Consider the following 25,148-nt stretch of genomic DNA (forward strand, 5'->3'; position numbering starts at 1 on the left):
ATCAAAACTTTTTTATCTCATTAGGTAGCAGTGTAATCTGGGAATATATTTTTATAAAAGTTTCAGAGATTGTGCGCTCTTGTTTTTTACATAAAGATTTAAAATAACAAAATTACACACGGGGATGTTTGTTACACTTGAAAGGGGATGAATGAGACGTTGATTTTCGACAAGATTGTAGGTGGCGTGCAATTGTTTATTGTCAAAATGAAGAGTAATGCCCAGTTTCTATTGAAAATCTCCCTCCTGTGCAAAGTTTATTAGTGGAACAGATTTCTCTAACTATACAGGGACAATTAAACCATTAATGTCTTGGGAATCAATTATTCCTTCTCAGAGGATATTCGATCTTTGCCCAATCTCGTTAAAAACTATTTTCTCGTGAATTTCTCGAACAATATCCTCTACAATTTTTACAAGTTCTCCAGAAAAGTCAAGAGCTTATTCAAAGAAATAAAGAAAAATAGGTACCATGCAGTTGTCGTAAAATCAAACAGTAATCCGCCAATGAGTTCAAAACTAAAAGTGTTAAGATAATCAACTCGCCTGAGGAATTTGATGATCATGATTGCAATATTTAGAATAAAAAAGCAAAGAAAGGTAGATGGAAGATAAGAAGAAAATACTTTAAATAATTGACTGACAATAAGTGACTCTACTCTACAAATAAAATTGATATTAATTTCTAAGTATGAAATAACGGATGAAACATTTTTATTTTTATCAGAAATATTTTTAATCTAGTATTTAAAATTATTTAACGTGCTCCAATAATGCAAATTATGCGAGAAAAAATGCGTCCCATATTGCCCCATATCGGGGAGGTTTGGGACAAAGCGTCAAGTTAAATGTTTTATCTTCTCCAAGAAAACTAATTTGTTTTCCAAGTTCTATCGAGTACTTTTAATAAAGTCAATACCCATAAGTATCTTATAGACCGCATAAAATTATGATACGCTATCGTGATTTTTTGGAATAGTGTCTCAAAGTCAAAACGTGAAAAAGTGTTACAAGCCTCCCCGGTCTCCCCTAGTTACGATGAAAATTGTTTTTTTTTTTTTTGAGAGGAAGGAAATTATGTGTTTATCCCAAAGTCACAGAGAGAACTTTTGGACGGAAATTATTCAAATGACAGTATAAATAAAACAACATCCAAGAAAATAAAAGTATATGGTGCAATGTATTTGAGCGTGAATAACAAGTTTAAAAAGGAAAACTAGAGATGTGTGTGTCTTACAGAGAGACCAAGAATTAAGAATGATGTCACAAAATTTTATATCCAAAAATGAATAATTTATTTTTGCGCTTTTACTTAGTCGTTCATTGTCTCTCTTCACTTTTTTGACTTAAGAGCTCCTATGGATAAATGGAGAAAAAATCACAAAGGAAATTGAATAAAATGGTCACAAATTGATTCTCACAAGACTTTTCCAAGCTTGTGAAAATGATTAGTTTGGGGCTTTTCCACAGTTTTTAACCACATAAAACCAATATAAATAAGCTTTGGGTGGATGATCTCTAGAATAAAATGGACTTAGTATATCAATCTTGCATAATATTTGACATTTTCTTGTACCACTATATACATATTTTTGCTATTTTGAGCCAATAAATGCTTTCTATAAATACTTCTCATCTAAATAAAAAAATACTCTTTCACAATCCAAACACACTGTATCTTTATTTTGTGAACATTACATGAAAAGCTGAAGAGTTCTACCGCGAAAATTCATAATACACGCTTTAATTTGGTCGTTTATCCACTTTAATCTTGTTTGTGGTTATTCTTTGCAACGTCTTTCAAACACCCAAGGGGCGCCTTTTTCTCATAAGCTAACTAAGAGTTATAATTGGTATGATACTTTCAATGGAACAAATTCCACTTATCGTTCAATGATCCAGTGGAAAAATTTCAATAGCACCCACAGATCTATTTGTTCAATATGGTCAGATTTTCTTTAATATAAAAACGGATAGCAAAATTCTTTGGGAAATAATACAAAAAGAGAATCAATATTACCCTGTATTGGCTTCAAAATCAACTTCAAAATTAGGTCTATATGCAATCTATATTTGTCCCTCATGTTGCATAGAATTTCAAATGCAACAAGAGGTGATTGTCAGTCTATTGAAAAACTTCGTTCAGTGGCTGAGAAATCAATAAAATTGCTATGAAAAGCACTCTGGATGGATTTCAATGAGCTTCTTTGACAAGTTTTATAATGCTCGAATATACCAAAAAAAAAGACGGAATAAAGTAAAATCAATTCAAGATAAGACATAACATTTGTTCTTTACCCAATTCTTTATTTTTATTAAATATCTGTACAAAAGGCCAAACAGTTACAGAAAACGACTTGAGGGTTTCGATTTGAATCGGTTCTGAATTTAAATGAATTAGAAGAGGATTATATTAAAAATTTTGATCAAAAATTTGAAAATTAGGTTGAATCTGTTTTAAACTTATTAAAAATGGTTAGACAACTATTTCAAGATGTTTTTTTTTTTGAGAAGATCATTGGAGGCTATATCTTTGATTATATAAATTATACTCCTTAAAAAATATCTGTTGAAATTTACCTTAAGAGTCATACGATCTTATGCAATCATCCAATTAAAAATGGTAAAAAAATAGTAAAATTCTTGTTAAATGTTGTATAACAAGGCTCCACAACTTCTAAACTAATTCGTAACACAATAATCTGAAAAATAGTATTAAACTAACAAAGAAATATAAGATGTGGAGAGTGATATAACCAATATAGCTATCCTAAATTTAGTCCTTAATCCAGTCTGTTATTTAGGGGAACGGTGCCAAATTTCGGACAGCTTGTAATATTGATCTTTTGATTCTTATTATTCCAGATATTTTCAGTTTTTTTTTTTTTAATTCTCTAGTGATTTTACAGTGCCAGAGGAACAAAAGAACGTTGTTTCTATTTCGAGATGATGTAGAAAAAAAAACATTGATAAAGTTCTTTTAAGAAACTTTGATCTCCGATATAACACAAACCAATATCTATAACTTTATTACGTTTTTAATGTATTACCAATTTTATTTTAGAGAAAACAAATAAAAAAGTAATAAAAAATTTCATATTCTATTAAAAATATTTCAAATTTAGAATTTTTAAGGTTTTTATACATGATGCAATATGTCTGAAATTTAGCACAATTCCCTTGTTTAAAATTTTAAATAATGTAAAGGGTCAACAAAATGTGTTTCTTTTACTGAAAGATCATTTTTTTAATTTTCAATAACTATGTCAGAATTGTTCCACTATTCCTTGTTTGAAATGTTTGACTGCTTAGCAAAATCAAACACTCTGCAAAGTCTCCAAAATTTCCACATTTATTTGTTGAGGTATTGCACTCAAATATGCCAAGAATTTTTATCTCGTTCAGGTGCATTTTAAGCAAAGAAATCGATAAAGATATCTGTTCCATTTTTTTTTTTTTTTGTGGAAAGTTTATGATTAGACGATTCACCTGGAATTTTTCCAACATGTACACTTTCTCTGTTTATTTCATATTCCACCCATTTTTTTCTTTCTTCCCTTTAATCAACAAATTTTCGTGAATTTGAACACGATACTTGTGACTAAAATAACACGAAAATTCATAAAGAATTCGTTATATAGCAAAATTAATCGTTTCCAGTCTATCTCTTGCATGTTGAAGCACCCCAAATAGTCTAAGTCTGGGTCTGGAGGTTTTTTTTCCCAAAAATCTGATGATAACATTCTATATAACATTTTGTAAAGAATGGATAAACGAAATTCTTTGGCGGTAAAAGCAATTACCTCGGGGAAATTATTGTGATATTTTTAGAAAGATTTTTTTTTACCACAAACAATTGGGCGGATATTGACAAGATTTGAGGTTGAATGTTCGCTACCGTCTTAACTCAATATTAATCGATTCACTCACTAATGTTTATAGACGGTATTTGGAGGAAATTACCTTCTTCATGGTAAATTGATTGATGACCCCTGATGTCCTGACATCATTTAGTCGAGCATGAATATTCAAACAAACACGAAACAAGCAAGAGATCAATATCATTGACTATTCTTTTTCTTCCCAAAATTTTGTTGTTTAAAAAAGAAAACAAACAATTACACATTAAACAGGCTATTCGGGAGGATTCAATTTCCTCAGACAAAATAAATTCGCTGTTATTATTATTCGACATTTATGTTTTGATGTATGCATTCCAGCATGAGTTGCAGTTTTTTTTTTGCAAAATACGTCTATCACAACATATTATCCGGAAACGTGTGTATGGGAATTTATAAACAGAATTGACAGCAATAAAGTATACATACAAAAAACTGTAAGTCTATTTTTTTTTCATATGAAACAGACACAAAAAAAACCTTGAAGATGTAGAGAAAAAAATATATACGAGTATATAACTTAAAAAGCTCAAATTAAAGGGATTTCTCGGTCAAATTGCTGATAGAGTATCTAGAACAAGGCAGATCATGGAGCACAAAATTTGTGATACAAAAATAAACGCTATCAGTTTTTGGGAGGCTTTAGGAGCTGAGTAAATGCGAAGAATTGAAGATTAAAGCTTCGATCACATTCTTACAACATGACACTGATAAGGAGAGTATAGTTTGAGTGCATGAAACTGTAATCAATTTTTTCACAATTCATTTCAGATTAAGACTCTTCTCTGTTACACTCAATTGTTTATTAAGGCTCTTCCATATTACGGGTAGATATACGGGTGATTTGCCCCTTGCTGTTCGTAAGCTTTCATTTATTTCTAGCACAGAGCACAGTCTTAAAAGATCCCATCTACCATGTTCGACTAGTTAATACCACCCTTAAATCTCAGAGTTGAAGAAAAGCTTACGAAAAGCATGGGGTAAAGTGACCCCCGGAGGACTACACCCGCATCTACGCAGCTATTCATAGTTTTTAGTTTTTTTGTAAAGCCAAATACTCGTTTAAAATATTTTTAAAGATAACAAAATATAAAAAATGCTATAGCTCACTAACCGTATGTCAATAGGTCATAATTAAAATGTGTTGGCCAAAAGTCACATGAGTATTCTTCAAAGGTTTCAGAATAAAATGCTTAGACTTGTCCTAGATGCGCCCTGGTACGTCCCGGACTTTATTCTACACCGAGATTTGGAGATGCCAACCATTGAAGAAGAAATTAGTCACTACTCCGAGAGATATTTCAACAGACTGTTGGTGCATCCGAGTGCCATAGCTGGGGATTTGGCCATAACAACTGGTGAGGAGGAGCGGCGGCTGAAGAAGGCAAGACCTTCGGACCTCTTTTTACTGCTTTAGGGGTTGTTCACTTGAGGATCAACTCACATGTCATTAAAAATCGTCAAAAATGAGCTTATTATACAACACTGTATAGATTGCTTAAAATAGACATGTTACAAAAAAAAAAATTAAAATGTGTAATTGCTTGTGAAATATGATGAGTCAACTTGCATGGAATTATTTTTATCTGAAATAGAACCAGATAGGAATCAAAATCGGAAACGTACGAGTAAGGTAAAAAACCGATAGAGAGTGATATAAAAGGGACAGATAATCCTAACCGGCTTATGTAGGTGAGATTCTTAACGTTAGCTAACTCGGAGTGCATGCAAATTCGATTTAGAGCTGAAATTGTGAGTCGCCATTCAGTTATCTTGAATCAAATTCGTGAAATTATACAAATTTTGTATTTAAATCAAAATATCAAGGATTTGGATGAACTGGCACAAAAGTGATATATGGGTGAAATGTAGACCAGAATGTTCTCTATAATTTTCCTACAGAACATGATCTCATCGATTACTCAGAAGCCAAGATAAGCGAGGTTTTTTGTTTCTTAACTTTTTTTTTCATCCAGAGTGCCCCAAGTGTTCATTTGTTGAACTTCAATTATATCAAAGATAATTGTTGTATTTTGTGGGACTTTCTATTTAAAACCCTATTTTAAGTGTCTTGGTGAAGTAGAGGCAGTCAAATTGGCATCTGAGTGATTTCAAAGCGTTATTATGGGAAAAGTCCATTTTTTCACACTTAAACGGCAAAATCGGAGTGATAGCGTAGTCTGAGTGGAAAATGATGTATGGACGAAATGTAGAGACAAATGTCCTCTACAATTATGTCTAAGTAATCATCAAAATCGGTTCAGCGACAGTCGAGATAATTGAGGTTATGTGATATTGAAATTGGTTTTTCGACTGTGGCGCCCCTGGTGTTGGTCCCACGAAGTTCAAATATTCTAGAAAGTTGTAGCATTTGGTGAGATCTTTCGTCTAAGCTCTCATTCATCAAAATCGGTCAAATGGAACCGGAGATATAATTTTTTGAATTTCGTGAACTGTGACCCCTCATATCTCCGGTTCTATTGAAACCGCAGCGCACTTACGCACCATTTTGAAAACGTCCTAGACTGGGCTACAACATACTAAAATTTCATTAACTTGTACAAAGGAATTTTTGAGAAAAATGATTTTGAATTTCGATGAATTTTGACGCTATCGCAGCGCCACCTATGGGGACTTTTTGAACTTCCATCTGAAAGTGCTCATCGATACGAAACCAAAAAGGTAAAATTTAGGTCGCTATGTTAATTAGAACCGGAGATAGAGGCCGGTCAATATTCGAACTTTGACCCCTTATAGCTCGGGTCAGGGTTTATGGATCGACTTAGAGTTTTTTTTTGTTTGATAGGTATAATCAACGGCTACAACATACTAAAATTTCAGCCCGATTGCATAAGGAATTTTTGAGTTATTTAACTTTTAAGATTTAAAAATTTTCTTTTTAAAATAGCGCCCCTAGCGGTGGTTTTATGAACTTGCGATGTTAGAAGGGGAAGTGGCATTTCACGAGAGCTTTCCAAAAAGCCCTCACTTTTTAAATTCTGACAATTGGAACCGGAGTTATGGCCATTTTAAGAAATTTTTTTTGGACCCTTATAGCTAGGGTCAGGGGGGTCGGGGGACCTTAAGTTTGGTATTGATGGAAAGCTCTAAAGCCCAGCTATAACATACTAAAATTTGAGTTCGCTCGATGCCATAGGGGCGGAGCCATTAAGAAAACAAAAAAAAGGGGGGTATTCGAAATGGCGAAAGGAGGGGTGGGGGGTGGGGGGTCAATGCACCAAGTTGCAATTTTCATACGATATATAACCTTTGCCGAAAACCGCAAGTCGATATCTCTTTTAGTTTAGGAGCTATTAAGCTCCAAAGAGCGGCCAGACGGACGGACGGACGGACGGACGGGAACGGTTTTTAGCCATCCATATATTCGTGATCAGGAAGTGTCAAAACACATTCTGGCAAAGTTTGGGGCCAATCGGAGGACATGAGATTTTGTTAGGATTATAGTAGGTGAGATTGTTAAGAATCTCACCTAATATGACATGTCAGACAAAAAAGACCAAGGCTTACAAATTTTACCATTGATAACCTTTATGAAGCTCCAAAAACATCATAAGTTTTAGGGGAATCATAAGAAATCATCATTATAATCATCATTTTTAATCGCTATACCTATTGGGGTCGCGGGTTTAGGACATCTAGTTCCTTTCTAGAAAAGTTGCTATTTCTATTTAATTTCATACAAATTTTTAAACCTGTAATAAATTACTTTGAAAAAAACTTTAGCTAAAGGTGGACTTTAGAACCTGAAAATCAAATAAATCGATTCATTGCTTACAACTTCATGAATTAAATTCTAAAACACAAAAAGATAACATATCACACCACGTTATTTGTACGATGAAAAACCATTGTCTTTGAGCAGTCCAAGATCATGCCATGTGAAACTTTCCAGGAATAGAAAGAGTTTGTAAGAGTGTGAGTCAGTGAGTTCTTTATTTTTTGAAGTAAATAGAGGAGAATCACATCACCTCAATAAATAGACAAGTTCATTGTGTTGCTTCATTCTAATTCAACCTTTGCGTTTTGTCTGCAAATTAATGTGCATTTAAAAGGCAATTTATGCAGCCTAAGGAAATTATTACCCTTTCACCACCACTTTACCCAAAACGGATTCTTTTGCACAACGAATAGAAAGCAATGAACTCTTACGAGGTTCTTTTTCTTTTCAATTATAAAAAGTTTTCACTTGAAAATGTTTATACAGCAAGGAGGAAAAAAAGACGAGAAATGAACAGTAAAAAAAGAAACAGAAGAATATTGGTGATTCACTCTATTAAAATGAGATTTACACATTTTGTGAAAAAAAAATTATCTTGATCATTCAATTTGTTGCAAACATCTTGCGTAACTTCATTGTAAAATCTCAGAGGCACAAATTCATTGTTGAACAAGTTGGAAATGATTTTAAATAATCTATGAGAATTTTCAACGTGCCCAACAATACTATTTTATTTGACAGTTTAGTGTATGTGAAAAATCAAGGTGAACGCGTAAAGATTTAATAGTGACATCATCAGAAAGTGATCTTGAAATATCTTACAGAGGGCATAAGTTTATTGCATTTTCTTGGATGTAAAAATTAAAATTCTTGTCACAAAATGTCCTCAAAAAGATAAGATTGTTCATCAATTATAATGGGAGTAATCGTGTAGAATGATGAAATAATGAGAACCTTACAATGGGTTTTAGGCTTTATTTTATCATTCAGAAGATAGAGAAAAAGAAAAGGAAAGGTAAACTTCACTGTAAAACAGTAGAAAGTATCATGACAAAAAAGAAATGGTCACAGAAGCCAAAAGAAAAACGATAATAACTCGTGACCATTTGTACTTTTCCCGGACATATTATACTATCTATAAATTTGAGGTTGATTGGTTAGAAGTTGCTCAACAAATTCTTTGTTGTATATTTTGGAAATTCCCGCGAGTACATAAAGAGATAAAAGAAATTATTCTTTATCACAAAAAATACCGCAAATTTCGTCATATTTATATATTTTTACAGGGTAGTAAAATTGAAAAAAAACACTACAAGATTCCAATATATGATGCAAGTATTTCTCAAAGTATGAGACCAGAAATACTTTCTCATTTATGACAATGATATTGCTCTCTTCAATAGATCACACAATATTAATAGGACAATAATAATTGAAAGAGACATCGATTTTTCTACCACACTTAAAATTAATGTTAAATTCACTGGAACCATTGTAAGTGACTTCTTTCAAAGAAAAGTTAATTGAAACTTTCCCAAGTCAGAAAATAATTAATCTATTTTGCAGAAAAAGTTGCAGTAAGTTCAAATTAATTTATTTGGCCCAAAAACACTTTTAAGACTTTCACAGAATGGCATTTGAAAGCATTTGCTCTTATATGACCCATTCCCTGACCAGAAAATAAGTATTCTATGGAACTTTTCTACTGCAGAATTTTATCCTTTCCTGATGGAATGTCTTTTGCATTTTTAATGAACAACATTTTCCTTGAACGAACCACCTCTTCCTTAAGTTCAATTTATACACACGAGCATTCACAAAATTTTTATATCTTTCAAATTATTCAGTATAGATTGTATTTTCAATTTCTCTTTTATTTACCATACAATATAGCTCAATAAATAAATTGCATAATATGCAATTGTGCAAAATTAATTGGGAAAAAACCAGTAAATTGATGATATACCTTCTCTGTGGTATTCGGAGATGAAGTTATTTTTTTTTTGTATTTCCCATGCCTGAGCATTGAAGGTCACCACTCGGATGATTTCTTTGCCGTAAGCCTCGTAAGCAGAACATAGTGTTGAAATAGGGTAAAGTGGTACAAGTTGGACCATGGTACAAGTTGGACAATGGTACAAGTTGGACAGGGCTTTTTTTCTTGATAAATTTAGTACTTCATTTTTATTTGTATATTTTTAATGCTTTAGTTTTATAATTTGGTACCTTGTGCTTAAAAAAATTTTTAGTACTGTATTTATCAAGAAAAATCCCTGTCCAACTTGTAACATTATGTCCAAATTGTATCACTTTAACCTATGCTCACTTGGGAATAACTTTAAAAAAAAAAACCTTTTGTTGACAATTCACTTCTTGAACTAAGCCCTGGGAGAAAGTTTTTGAAACTTGAACAGAAATTGGAATTGTGAAAAATTTTATACATGTCGAGAGAATTATAAGAGTGTCATCCTTTTATTGAGAAAATTCTCCAGTCATCATTTATTGTTTTCAAAGGTCTTCTTATAGAAAGGAGTTTGCTTGTTCAAGCACCGACATCATCAAGTCCTTCAAATGGCTAAATCATCGTATTCTATCCAGGTTTTCTTACTTATAGAAAATTATGATGCTTTTTTTTTAAGTTCTTCATTGATGAAAGTGTTTAAGTTAAGCACAGCTCTAATGAATCATTTTCGATCGTGTGATACAAAACTAATGACGAAAAGCAAGATAATGAATAAGCACAATTGTTTGGAATAATTACTAATTGTTCCAGACATAATAATATAGAAGTAGTTCAATTGTGAAGTAGTTCAAGAATTAATTTAAGCCCTTGAAAGATGACAAGGAATTTGACAAGTCAGGTGCTAAAAATACTTTTTTTTATTATACTTCATAAAACTTATAAAATATTTCTTTGAATACATTTATCCCTAGGGGAGGGTGGGGCAATTCACGCGGCTAAACTTTTTTCAGGACTAATTTGCTAAACGTTTAACAAGAGAAATTAACTTCCGTTAATTTCCTTTGAGTGCCTATTGAGTATCTCAAAACATACAGGTTAATTCCTAAATAATTCTTATTCGTCCTAAAAATATTTATTTTTAAAAGTTATAAATGAGTAAAATTACCAAACCCTTCCCTAACTGAAACAATAAAATACAATGATTCTTTTAAATTTGAAAAGACACATCTATATCCATAACACATTTAAAGCTTTATTTTGGAAATCTGAAAAAGATTTTATTCCATGCCTACTTTTAATTAAAAAAAATAACAATTTTCTTACAAAAGAAACTTTGCCCAGTTGGGTTTCCAAAAATAAGCTTTATCTATGAATAAGAAATCTCTTAGTAGTTTTTGTATCATTCTTTATTTCATCAAATGCTGTGTGACATATAGAATGACATAGGAAATGTGACATATAAAAAATTTTAAAATTCGATATTTTCTAGAAAAAATAGTCTTAGACTTAAAACTTCTACTATATACAGAAAAAAATGTTCGTAAATGTTTGTGAATTCCTATAGGGGAGTTACAAAGTGCTCGTGAATTGTATAACCCACAAACATATTCGTAAAATTTTGTATTTTTCTCACAAACATTGTTCGTGAAATGATCATTTGACGAACATTTTTTGTACTTTTACAAAATTTTTTTCATAAATGTTCGTAAGCACACAAAAAATGTTCGTAAAATTCTGTCATTTGTTCGTAAATATTCGTAAAATGTTCGACAGGAAAACAAACATTTACGAACATTTTTTGTGTGTTTACGAAAAAATGTTTGTAAAAATACAAAAAAATGCTCGTCAAGTGATCATGTTACGAAGAATGTTTGTGGAAAAAGTACAAAGTTTTACGAACATGTTTGTGGGTTATACGATTCGTAACTCCCCCATAGGAATTCAAAAACATTTACAAACATTTTTACAAAATATTTATTTCTGTGTAGAGCTTTGTCATTCTTCTTAAAGGTTTACGTGAACTCAAAAACAATTTTATTTTGAAAAAAAAAATATACAACAAATAAAGTATATTTTTCAAAATTTCAAGTCGTTAGTAATTTTTGTTGCTAAGGCGAGCCAGTGGAAGGTGTCAACTTAAATTCCTTTTCTCAAAACAGAGTTTTAATAATAAAAGATATGTATTGTTTTTTGACTTCAGTTAAAGAACTACTATGAGTGATCGTTTCCAACGCAAAATTATATTAGTTGAAGACTCTTTAAAATTTCAGTTTCGAAATGTGTCTCCGAAAATTAGGTTTCAAGGACGAAATAAAAAAAACTTTTTTTCATAAAAAAAATTGTTCAAATGTCGTACACTTATAATTAAGATTTTAAATTAAATTATTGCTTTATTAAAAATTTAAAATTATGCATTTTTAGTCTTCTAGACCCATATAAGGATCTCAATCGTCCTAACCTTTAATAGGGTTCAAGCAAAAAAATATGGAAACCAAGAAATATATACTTTGACTGTTTCTTTTTCACCAAATTTTAGATGTAACTTTTTATTAACAATAACACCTATATTTTTCTAAAATTAATGCATTATATATAACAATATATTTCAAAGCGCCAAGGCTGATTTCTGAGAATATTTCAATTGCAATTTAGTCCGTAAAATTTGGTGAAGAAAATTTACATAAAGAACCTTTAATCAATGATTAAAACTTTAAACTTACGTCAGTTCACGACAGTTTGAGATTATTCTTTAGTGCTGAATTTCCGTTTTGATTATTTTCGAGGATCAGACTGTCTTTTTTAAAGCGAATGATGGACTTTTTTAAGCGAATTTTTAAGATTGTAGAGAACTTCAATTTTAATCAACAATTGTAATCAAACGGACACTACTAAAGTGCCAATATTGAACAAGCAGACTTTAGTGACTAAGACTTTTTATTATGGTGACGATCAGTGTGTAACAGGCACTTCCTCTTTTATTCGTGACTTATATACAAGATAATACGGAAGTACTAGCATGTGGTCCCTCTCCCTTATCTGTCACATTTTGGATCTGTACTAAATACACTACAACTACATATATGTAGTAGTGTATCGTCTAACGTACAATTACTTTTGTTTTGTAAATATGTTTTCGAAATTTCCTATTGCCCAGTGCACAGGATATTCTTAAAACATATTTACATAACACAAGTTATTGTGTGTTGGGCATTATGCCCAATGCACAATAACTTTTGTTTGTAAACATGTATTCAAAATTTCGTATGAGAGTGAGCGAGAACACTAGATCTAAATTTCACTCTCTCATTGAAATGTCGAAAGTATGTTTACAAATCAAAATTGTGCGCTGGCCATATGACGATTTAAACGGGTCCCGGTCAAAATCCCGAAAGCCAAAATCCCGAAAGCCAAAATCCCGAACGCCAAAATCCCGAAAGCCAAAATCCCGAATAGGCCAAAATCCCGAAAGCCAAAATCCCGAATTCTTAAAAGTATCATAGCTACTCCCACGATTGCACTCGCGCTTGCTGGAGGCAAAGGGAAATCTCCTGTGCCTTGGGAAATTATTCTAAACATTCCCCTCCATATAATTTCATCCCTTTCAGGATTTTAAAAATTCGGGATTTTGGCTTTCGGGATTTTGGTCTTTTCGGGATTTTGGCGTTCGGGATTTTCGATTTCGGGATTTTGGCTTTCGGGGTTTTGGCTGCCACCGATTTAAACATGTTTTTGACGTTTCAGTGAGAGTAAAAGAGATTTAAATCTAGTCATCTCACTCACTGCCATAGTCGCTTTCGGAAACATGTTTCCAAAACAAAAATTGTTATGCGTTGAGCATTATGCTCAACGCACAATAACTTTTGTTTTGTAAACATGTTTTTGACTTTTCAATGAGAGTGAGTGAGATCTAGATCTAGTCATCTCGTTCACTCTCACAGGAAGTTTTGAAAACATATTTACTAACAAAAGTTATTGTGCGCTGGGCATTATTACCCAATGTACAATATATTTTGTTTATAAGTATGTTTTCAAAATTTCCTATGAGAGAGAGAGAGCGATGACTAGATCTTCTTTTACTCTCATTGAAATGCCAAAAACATTTTTTCAAAACAAAAGTTATTGTGTGGCATAATGCCCAACAGAGATCAACATAGAGAATGAAACAGAGATCTAGTCATTTTCTTCTCTCTTATAGGGAATTTTGAAAACATGTTTACAAACAAAAGTTATTGTGCGCTGGTCATTTATGGGCTTGCTTGGTATGAAAACAGAACAAAAATATTTTCTATAACACTTGCTTAATCCGCCTACCTAATAAACTACCATAAAAGAGTCTTATCACGGAAATATGTAATAATAATTAGAGAGAATTTCGCGAAAAAATTGGTCAAATTTTATCTAAACACGAATAATATTAATATCACTTGGCAATTTTTCGCCTAACATTTTCTCCACAATACAGGAAAATTTTCAAAATATATCGGATTTTGCGCGATTTTTGAGGCTGAATCTCAGAGGAAAATCCCCAAGACAGGTGTTAGGAGGGTGTAATTCTTGGAAAAGCTCACCCCCATGCCCCCATGGCGCTTCAAATCGGTGGAAAAGTCCCAAGAAGTGAGAAAGGTATTCAAGCAATTCACCACACCGCTTGTGCTGCGATTGGGTGAACTGTACCACCCACATTAACTCGAAGAGGTCATTCGAGGGTGGAAAATTCCCGGGTGTGTTTAGTGAATGGTATGAGGGACACATTGAGCCGGCAATTGGGGAAATACACCACACAAGGCGGTGCATTCCAAAAGAGATCCTTGCATAGTCTTTTCAGAGAATCTATTATACTTTTTCTGTGATTTTCCACAGATTTCATATGCACTGTCTCTCTGGGAAAAGGACTTGATGATTATTTGTGAAATCTACGAAAGATTAATGTAGTTTTCTAAAATTAAATACATATAAAAGCAGACGTGTGAGGTGTTCCTCGAGACAGTGGAAAATGTTTTTGTTTTTAGCAACATGGCGCTCTGCATAATTTTTTTTGTCTCTACAGATAATTTTCCAAGTCATTTTAGATGAAATTACACAGCATAGAACGATACTAGATGTAAAAATATTTTCCACTCACCAGATCAATCGGCAAGTTGCAGAAATCCGCTAGCCAAGAGAACAACATTGTGCGAAAGAGACACAAAACACTTTTCTCTCACAATTGACACAAAAATTGGGCGTTTTTCTCAACACACACCCGAGTTTTGTAGCACGTCACACGCGCACGTGTCACGAGGGTGGCCTTCACAGTGACTTTTCACTATTTTATTATACTTTTCACTACGATTTTCCTTGGGAAAAAGCTCCTTCAAACTGCGAATGAGCTACTTTGTCTCCCACTTACTCGCGACCAACTGAGACTATAAAACTTCTTCTTATTATTATTTTAAAACCTTGCTGGCATGTCAACATGACACCGCTTGAAGTTTGCCATAATCCATAATTTGTTTAAATTCAACGGCCTAAATATTGTGTTCAAATTTCACAAAAATTACAATATTTTTGATATGAATTATCAAAAAATCATGTAAAGGGCAATAAAATGACAGTAGAGTATCTTTATTAATTAGTAATTTTGTTATAATATGCATAAGTCCCTGAAAATCCTTTTTTCACCACTATTTTTTTTTCAATGTTTTCGCCATTTTACTGTGTAAAACCAGTCACTTTGAAATAAGTAAAAGTTGTCATTTTCAGTAGGGATTTCACATTACAGTGAGGAAGACGGATTTTACGATTGTCCGCAAAAAATCGTCAAAAGCACAAACAACAAGATATTTGGCCAAAAAATTGTGTTGTGTGTGCATCAGAGACTACATCATTCTTGATTGAGTAAAATTTTAGTTCATATTGTGTTAGAAAGTGGAGAAAAGTGGTTAAATTCTGCAAAGTGTCTTGTGGCTGAAAACTGCCCTCAGGAAAACTATCAACTGTGAGGAATTTTTTTCATTTTCCTCCACGAATTTTCCAGGATTTCCATTTCCTGAATGTCGCTGGAGAGGCTACTGTGTGAATGCATCGTCTTTTTGAGAGAGATAAAGTAAGGAAACTGGATTTTGTTCTTGACAGATTCTTATTGACCCTAGGGGGCTTCTTTTGTTTGAGGAAAACACAGAGAAAATTCTCAAGAAAATTATTTAAATTGATTAAAAAGGTCTTTCCCAGTCAATCAGCACAATTTTTTCCACAGTTACTGAGCTCAGAACACTGAAAACAATGACTTTGTTTCCTTGAAAAGACATTTAAGTATGTTCCACAAGATAAACAACAGAGTTCCTGTGCTCGGAACATTAAGGGCTTTTTTTGGGGGATATCCTCGTCTTAGTCCTAGTCAGTCTAGTCGTTCTAGTCCTAGTCAGTCGACTATAAAGACTTTGCTTTCCAGAAGAGTTTCTATTCTAAATTTCTAAAGATCTCCAAAAAAATTGTAAAAATACCGTAAACCATAAAGCATCTCTGGCCAAACTAAATTTAGATCGCACTACCAAACAACTCAAAATAAGTAATATAATTAAGTCTTGATTGTAAAAACGGAAAACAGTTATGGTTTTGCAAATTTCCAGAAATTTTCCGTAATGAAAAGCACATAAATATTTTATTATATGCTTTACTTTACAATAAGTATTTAAATTTGGAAAACAATTTTTGAGACATTTTAAACGAGACCTAAATTTGATTGGCTTTTATTAGTATGTATATTTCTTTTCTAAAAAATAAAATACTTAGGCAATTTTTACATGCAAAAAAAAATTATTACAATTCAACATTACATTCGTATAGGGCACTGTTATTAACTTATTTTTTAAACACTTCTGCCTTGTTTAAAACTTACTGTCTTGTCCAGTCAGATAACGCAGAGAGACTGAAAGGGACAGATAATCCTAACCGGCTTATGTAGGTGAGATTCTTAATGTGAGCTAACTCAGAATGCATGCAAATTCGATTTAGAGCTGAAGTTGGGGTACACCATTCAGTTATCTTGAATCAAATTCGTGAAATTATACAAATTTGTATTTAAACCAAAATATCAAAGATTTGGATGGAGTGACAGAAAAGTGATATATGGGTGAAATGTAGTCCATAATGTTCTCTATAATTTTGCCGTAGAACTTGATATCATCGATTAATCAGAAGCCAAGATAAGCGAGGTTGTTTGTTTCTGAACTCGTTTCTTCGACCAGAGCGCCCCAAGTGTTCATTTGATGAACTTCAACCATATCAAAGAATTGTTGTATTTTGTGAGACTTTCCATTTAAAACCCTATTTTAAGTGTCTTGGTCGAGAAGAAGTCAAATTGGCATCTTAGTGGTTTCAAAGCGTTATTATGGGAAAAATCAATTTTTTCACACTTAAACGACAAAATCGGACAGATCGCATTATCTGATCGAAAAATGATGTATGGACGAAATATAGAGACAAATGTTCTCTACAATTATGTTGAAGTAATCATCAAAATCGGTTCAGCGACAGTCGAGATAATTGAGGTTATGTGATATTGAAATTGGTTTTTCGACTGTGGCGCCCCTGGTGTTGGTCCCACGAAATTCAAATGTTATATAAAGTTGTAGCATTTGGTGATATCTTTCGTTTAAGCCCTCACTCATCAAAATAGGTCAAATAGAACCGGAGATATGATTTTTTGAATTTCGTGAAATTTGACCCCTCATATCTGCGGTTCTATTGAAACCACAGCGCACTAACGCGCCATTTTGGAAACGTCCTAGACTGGACTACAACATACTAAAATTTGATTAACTTGCACAATGCCGTTTTTGAGAAAAATGATTTTTTAACTTATAAGATTTAAAAATTTTCTTTTTAATAATAGCGCCCCTAGCGGTGGTTTTATGAACTTGCGATGTTAGAAAGGGAAGTGGCATTTCACGAGAGCTTTTCAAAAAGCCCTTACTTTTTAAATTCTGACAATTAGAACCGGAGTTATGGACATTTTAAGAAATTTTTTTTGAACCCTTATAGCTCGGGTCAGGGGGGTCGGGGGACCTTAAGTTTGGTATTGATGGAAAGCTCTAAGGCCCAGCTATAACATACTAAAATTTGAGCCCGATCGATGCCATAGGGGCGGAGCTATTGAGAAAACAAAAAATGGGGGGTCTTCAAAATGGCGGAAGGAGGGGTGGGGGGTGGGGGGTAATGCACCAAGTTACAATTTTCACCCGATATATAACCTTTGCCGAAAACCGCAAGTCGATATCTCTTTTAGTTTAGGAGCTATTAAGCTCCAAAGAGCGGCCGGCCGGGAACGTAAATTAGCCACATATATATTCGTGATCAGGAAGTGCTGAAACACATTTTGGCCAAGTTTGAGGTCGATCGGATGACATGAAATTTTGTTAGGATTATAGTAGGTGAGATTGTTAAGAATCTCACCTAATATCCGGGATTTCGGAATGTTTGAAGAAAAAAACATTGTTTTTACTTTTATTTAATTTTACTCTCATCAACAGCTTTAGAAGCACAATTCTTGTATAAAATTCAATTTCACTTTCGAAACTTGGAAACCGTGCAACTAAAACGCAATAATATATAGTAAGGCCATGTAACTCCGACGATTGCAAAACTCGGATGCCGCGACCGATTTAACTCTGATACATCCACTTAAAATATAATTTATATTTTTATTTCTGTAATTAATTACTGAAGTATCATAATATAACTATTCTACTTTAAGAAAAACCAAAAATTATATTTTTATCGGTTTAATAAGTGGGTAAAAGAAATATTTTTTAAGCTCGGGTCAGCTGGGTTGTGTACTAAAAATTTAATTTCTGAGAAAATTTTGCTGTTGACAGCTCGTCGCTGGAAAAAGTTTAGTGTGTTTTCTATATAATAAAACATTATTTGCAATCAAAATTATTAATAAAAGTTAGTGTAGTTATTGATCTACAAGGTGAGTAAGAGTTTATTGATAATATATTAATAATTCATACAGAAATAAGTGATTTTTGTGAATGTTTACATTTCGATGCAAGTCGGATGCGGTGAAAGTCAATGTTTTGGTTCAGAATTTGCATTGTTCAGGACTCTTTTTCTGTTTCAGATGCCAAAGGGAACAAAAGAAAAGACATATAAGGACAAGCCCTACTCTAAGGAAGGTCTTAGGAATGCCTTGCAGTGTGTACGAGATGGTTCTACCATAGCATATGCATCCAAAACATTCAATGTCCCAAGAACAACACTGCACAACAAATTGTCTGGCAGATACCCGGAAGAGTGCCCCAATGGCAGGCCAACAATTCTTTCAAAAGAACAGGAAAAAGAACTTGTCAAATGGATCCTGGGATGTGCGGATGGCTGGCATCCCATCGGGAAGGAACAAGTTCTGGACAGCGTTAAACTCATCTGTGAGGTCTACAAAATTCCAAACCATTTTACAGCTGGAAGACCCGGAGACGTTTTGTTCAGGAATTTTCTTAAGCGTCATCCAGAGCTCAGCATGCGCAAGCCAAAATCCTTCTCATTGGAAAGAGCTACTGTTACTGCTGAAGACCTCACGGAATGGTTTCAGAATTATCTTGGATATTTCACAGAACACAACCTTCTGAGCATTTCACCAGACCGTGTTTTTAATTGCAACGAAAGTGCCTTCTTTTTGACACCGGAAGATGGAAATGTCCTGTCCAGGAGAGGTTCACGTGTAGTTCCATCTCTTAAAAATTCAGGACCGAAGCAATGTATCACAGTACTCTTCATGGTGTCAGCTACTGGCGAACTTGCTCCTCCAATGGCTGTTCATAAAACTGACATTACTCCAAAAATTGCCATTCACAGCGCAGAAGGATGGAAAATGGGAACGTCACCACAGAGTGGCTGGATGGATGGGCCACTTTTCTATGCTGGTCTTTATTTCCCGAAAATTGTTTTCCAACATTCAGAGGAGTCCATTATCAATAACCAGCACGATCAGGCCACCGACAATAATCCTTCAAATGATCCAGTCATCCCTGGAAACCAACTCTCTGTAACTTCTGAGACTCAACCGATCTTCGACACACTAAAACAATGCTATTTCTGGCCAGGAGAAATTCCAAAACGTCGTCAGAAGAAGAGGGTCAAAGCCAGCAATGTGAAACACCAGTATATTGTATCTTCCGAGGAAATTATCACGGAACAGGAGGAAAAATTGAGGCAGGATTTACAAAAAAAGAAAGAAATTGCTGAACGGAAGTTTACCAGAGAGAGGAACAAAAAAATAAGGGCAGAAGAAAAGGAGATAAAACTAAAGGAGAAACACATGGTAAAGGAAAAGGCTCAAATGCCAATTGAAGCTGAAAAGAAAAAACGTGGAAGGAAGTCAGCCAAGAAAACCGAGGAAAAATCAAAGAATTGTGTGCAATCTTAAAATAAATAAAAATATATATAATTAAATAATAAATTAATGAAATGAATTGATGGAATAAAACTCTAAAAAATGTTTTTGAAATAATATCTTCTCATTTTTATGCATTAAACTTTTCCTTAAAATGAGCATCCGAGTTTCATCGAATTCAACGGAGTTACAAAAAAGCATCGCAGTAACATTCTTGCGCATATATTAATATTATCGTAATTTTATTAATTTTCATCAATATTATTGCTAAAATTCTATTTCTATTATGATTCTAAATTAAACAAAGAATAATTCTATTGATTTGGAATGGGGAAAAAAAATATTTCATCAGTCCAAAAACAAGCATTAAAGTCGCACTCTATGAAAAGTATCCGGATTACCTCTCTTTACTATAATCAGTAAGTTTGAAAGAAAAATTGTATAAATATAGCCTGAAGGTGCAATTCAAATAAATAAATTATTATTCACTTCATCAGCAAGAAGGTGTGATTAATAGGAATTAAAGTGAACTACTTATTGTGTTTTACAAAGATTACATTTAACTAATAATATTCTTCCCACAAGTAAATAAGGTTTTTTATGTGATTTAATCTAATTGCGAGATTGTTCATTTTGATTTGCAGCTTATAATATTCAAGCAAACATCCTCCTTATCAATTTCAACAAAATGTGTCTTAGCAATTAAATTTACCTTGAACTTATGTGAACTCAAACGGGGAGTCTTTTGGCAAAAGGCTTTTGAATAGAGAAATGCACAATCGTGCTAATTGAACGAAGTTTACGTCATAAATTCATTCACTTCATTTTCTAGGGGCTTTCCAATGCCTAATTTCGGATGATTTTGCGCAGACAGAAACCGGGAAATACATTCTTGCAGTAGAGATATGCAGATAGTGAAAAGACCTTGAATTGTTCCTCCCAGAGACTTTCCTCCAGCTTCCACTTGATTTTCCTGTAGCTTAAGAATCTCACACACACAAACAATCCGACAAAAATCATCTTGGCATTCTCACACGTTTTCCCTGATAAAAACATTGCGCAGAGGTAGTATAATTGTTTTGTGCTAAAGGTGGGCGATAAAGTGAGTGAAAACATCTCGAAATAAGCTGAAGGAATTCACGAGACTCTTACCCAGATATTGTGCAAAAGAATTTCTTTTAAGTGTTTTTCATTGCAAAATTGTGCTCTTTTAAATTGATTTTCTCAGTGTTTTCTTTTTGGGATGTTGTTTGCGTCATCGAGACGTGGGATAATTTTCTCTCATAGTGGCGGAAAATTTTTGTAGCCTTGACCGTGACCTTCCTCAAGGCGTCAGGAAAAATATATTGGATCACCATTTGTGAAAGGGACAGATAATCCTAACCGGCTTATGTAGGTGAGATTCTTAATGTGAGCTAACTCAGAATGCATGCAAATTCGATTTAGAGCTGAAGTTGGGGTACGCCTTTCAGTTATCTTGAATCAAATTCGTGAAATTATACAAACTTTGTATTTAAACCAAAATATCAAAGATTTGGATGGAGTGACAGAAAAGTGATATATGGGTGAAATGTAGTCCATAATGTTCTCTATAATTTTGCCGTAGAACTTGATCTCATCGATTAATCAGAAGCCGAGATAAGCGAGGTTGTTTGTTTCTGAACTAGTTTTTTCGACCAGAGCGCCCCAAGTGTCAATTTGATGAACTTCAACTATATCAAAGAATTGTATTTTGTGACACTTTCCATTTAAACCCCTATTTTAAGTGTCTTGGTGGAGTAGAGGCAGTCAAATTGGCATCTGAGTGATTTCAAAGCGTTATTATGGGAAAAATCAATTTTTTCACACTTAAACGACAAAATCGGACAGATCCCATTATCTTATCGATAAATGATGTATGGACGAAATGTGGACACAAATGTTCTCTACAATTATGTCGAAGTAATCATCAAAATCGGTTCAGCGACAGTCGAGATAATTGAGGTTATGTGATATTGAAATTGGTTTTTCGACTGTGGCGCCCCTAGTGATGTTCCCACGAAGTTCAAATATTCTAGAAAGTTGTAGCCTTTGGTGATATCTTTCGTTTAAGCCCTCAATCGTCAAAATCTGTCACATAGAACCGGAGATATGATTTTTTGAATTTCGTGAAATTTGACCCCTCATATCTGCGGTTCTATTGAAACCACAGCGCACTTACGTACCATTTTGAAAACGTCCTAGACTGGACTACAACATACTAAAATTTGATTAACTTGCACAATGCCGTTTTTGAGAAAAATGAGTTTGAAATTCGATGAATTTTGACGCTATCGCAGCAGCACCTGTGGTGAATTTTTGAACTTCCGTCTGAAAGTGCTCATTGAGACGAAACCAAAAAGGTAAAATTTAGGTCGCTATGTTAATTAGAACTGGAGATAGAGGCCGGTCAATGTTCGAACTTTGACCCCTTATAGCTGGGGTCAGGGGTTATGGATCGACTTAAGTATTTTTTTGTTTGATAGGTATAATCAAGGGATACAACATACCAAAATTTCAGCCCGATGCACAATGGAATTTTTGAGTTATTTAATTTAGAAAATTGAAAAATCTTCGTTTTAAAAATAGCGCCCCTAGCGGTGGTTTTATGAACTTGTGATGTTAGAAGAGGAAGTGGCATTTCATGAGAGCTTTCCAAAAAGCCCTCACTTTTTAAAATCTGACAATTATAACAGGAGTTATGGCCATATTAAGAAATTTTTTTTGGACCCTTATAGCTCGGGTCAGGGGGGTCGGGGGACCTTAAGTTTGGTATTGATGGAAAGCCCTAAGGCCCAGCTATAACATACTAAAATTTGAGCCCGATCGATGCCATAGGGGCGGAGCTATTGAGAAAACAAAAAAAGGGGGGTCTTCAAAATGGCGGAAGGAGGGGTGGGGGGTGGGGGGTCAATGCACCAAGTTGCAATTTTCACCCGATATATATCCTTTGCCGAAAACTGCAAGTCGATATCTCTTTTAGTTTAGGAGCTATTAAGCTCCAAAGAGCGGCTGGCCAGCCGGGAACGTAAATTAGCCACATATATATTCGTGATCAGGAAGTGCTGAAACACATTTTGGCCAAGTTTGAGCTCGATCGGACGACATGAAATTTTGTTAGGATTATAGTAGGTGAGATTATTAAGAATCTCACCTAATACTGCTTTCATTTTTTCTTGGATAAATTCTCTGTGATTTACCACAACTTCTCCATTGAATGATTGTTCTTTTTATCAAATGGGAACATATAAATTGATAAGAAAAGTGACGACTGGTAAAATTCATTAAGTCCTCATAATTAATTTCTAAAGTGAAATTATAATAGCAATTTAGAGTGAAAGTTTTTTGGCAAATTAACCTCGAAATTCTCAACAATTGCTCTACTTGTGAACGTGATTTTATTTTTAAATACCGCTATTTTTTGTTGGTGCGAAAAATACACATTTTTTGTTCTGAATTTAAATAAATTTGTAATTTGCATGAGGAAGAACTTAATCTTTGTTATACAAATATAATATAGATTTTTGAATTAGAAAAACGTAGACGCGACTTTTATTAAGGGGTTACGTGGGTCAGAAAGACTGGAAAAAGCATATTCTGTCTATTTTCTTTTCAACATAATAAATTTTTATTTTTATTCAAGTTCTTAAGCATATAAAAATATAACATAATTATATTTTCTTAAATTTTATTTAAAATTTTTAAAAATTCAGCTCTTGGGATTTGATTTTTGGAGATAATTTTTGAAAAAAACATAATTTTCCGTGGACAAGATTTCTCATCTGACGTCTAAAAACTAAATATTTCCTGTTAACTGTTGATGTAAACTCGTACTTAAACGACACATACCACTTTATAATTACCACGGAAAATACCAATTTCCGCGTATTTCACACCACATTTCGTTTCATAAAAAGGTTGTTATAAAGGCAAAAAAAATCTACCATTCAAATAAGAATTTAACAGAAAATATTTAGGTTTTAATCTTTTTAACGCCAGGAATATAACATGCTAATATGAAAATTTAGAAATTTTGTCCACCGTAAAGTAAGTTTTATTTTTAAAAACCGTCTCCAAATCACATCCAAACTGCTGAATTTTTAAAAGATTGCAATAAAAATTTTCAGAAAATATTGCTGAAATCGCTGAAATGTTGTATTTTTGAATGCTTAATCCCTTAACCCTTTAAGAACGAATGGAACACCGGTGTCCCAAAAATAAAAACTGTTTTTTCAGACGATTTAAAAGAGAAAATTACTTTCTATCTATAGCCAAAAAATTCTTTTTGTTTTTGGGACACCGGTGTCCCACTCGTCTTTAAAGGATTAAGAGTTCGAATTATTTATTTTTTATTATTATTTTACATCACACACTATAGGTGAATGATTTTTTGTTATTTAAATTTTTTTCTTCTAAATTATAAGCGTGTCATCTAATTAATCACTAAAAATTTGAATTTTGATCTACTTATTAATAAAAAAAAATAGATAGACTTGTTCTGCAAAATTGGTATATAGTGATTCAAAACCTAAATATGTTCTTAAATTTGCCTATGAGAATGAATGCGATGACTAGATCCATTCACTTTTACTGAGATGTCAAAAGCATGTTTAAAAATAAAATTAATTGTGCTTTAAGCATAATTTGAACCAGTTTTTTGCGAGCCATGTCGCCCTTTTACTGTTCGAACTTTATAGAGAGAGCAATATGATCCCTTGATTTTTTCACTTCCCAAAATTTCCTCTTTACACCAGTCGGAGCCCATTTTTAGAAGCCAAACAGTTTGTGATAGAGACTTTGGACCTTTGAGGAACTCCCTCCCCCAAAATCGTAAGTTTTTTATTCCATTTTTGGATTTTACAGGACAATGTGCGAAAATACCCTTCAATCATACCTCATAACGTTTATTCAAGGATAAAAGGTTTAAAACCTAAAGAGAACGTATTTCCCATCTAAATGGTATCATACTTGGGCTCGTTGGAAAGGTCTAAGAATTTTTTGGAATTTCTTGAAACCTCCGAAGGAACCCCCATTGGTCGATCCTGGTACCGCTGGTACAATTAACATCTCCCTAAGGCTTTTTTAGAGAGCGTATTTATCAACCGTATGTTGTCCTTTTTAGCTCGTGGGAAATGTCTTGGAATTTATGATAAGGCA

At 33.4% G+C, this 25,148-nt stretch overlaps 3 protein-coding genes across 3 annotated transcripts in view; 1 reads left to right on the plus strand and 2 right to left on the minus strand.

The window, feature by feature from the left end:
* LOC129801688 (lysophospholipid acyltransferase 6) overlaps positions 1-15,063 on the minus strand; it is a 34,646-nt gene extending 19,583 nt beyond the window's left edge. Inside the window, exon 1 of the mRNA XM_055846962.1 lies at positions 14,724-15,063. Within this exon, the coding sequence (XP_055702937.1) occupies positions 14,724-14,771 (48 nt within the window). The 5' untranslated portion in view covers positions 14,772-15,063. The remainder of the gene's footprint in view (positions 1-14,723) is intronic.
* Positions 1-25,148, minus strand: part of LOC129801718 (rhodanese domain-containing protein CG4456) — an 887,636-nt gene that overhangs the window by 774,808 nt on the left and 87,680 nt on the right. The gene's annotated exons all lie outside the window — the stretch shown is intronic.
* On the plus strand, positions 18,308-20,294 carry LOC129801699 (uncharacterized). The gene is made up of 2 exons (XM_055846982.1): positions 18,308-18,554; positions 18,705-20,294. Exon 2 carries the CDS (start codon positions 18,705-18,707, stop codon positions 20,004-20,006), a length of 1,302 nt encoding a protein of 433 aa, XP_055702957.1. The 5' UTR covers positions 18,308-18,554; the 3' UTR covers positions 20,007-20,294.

The sequence above is a fragment of the Phlebotomus papatasi genome, chromosome 2 (genome assembly GCF_024763615.1).
Source record: "Phlebotomus papatasi isolate M1 chromosome 2, Ppap_2.1, whole genome shotgun sequence".
Taxonomy (NCBI): Eukaryota; Metazoa; Arthropoda; class Insecta; order Diptera; family Psychodidae; genus Phlebotomus; species Phlebotomus papatasi.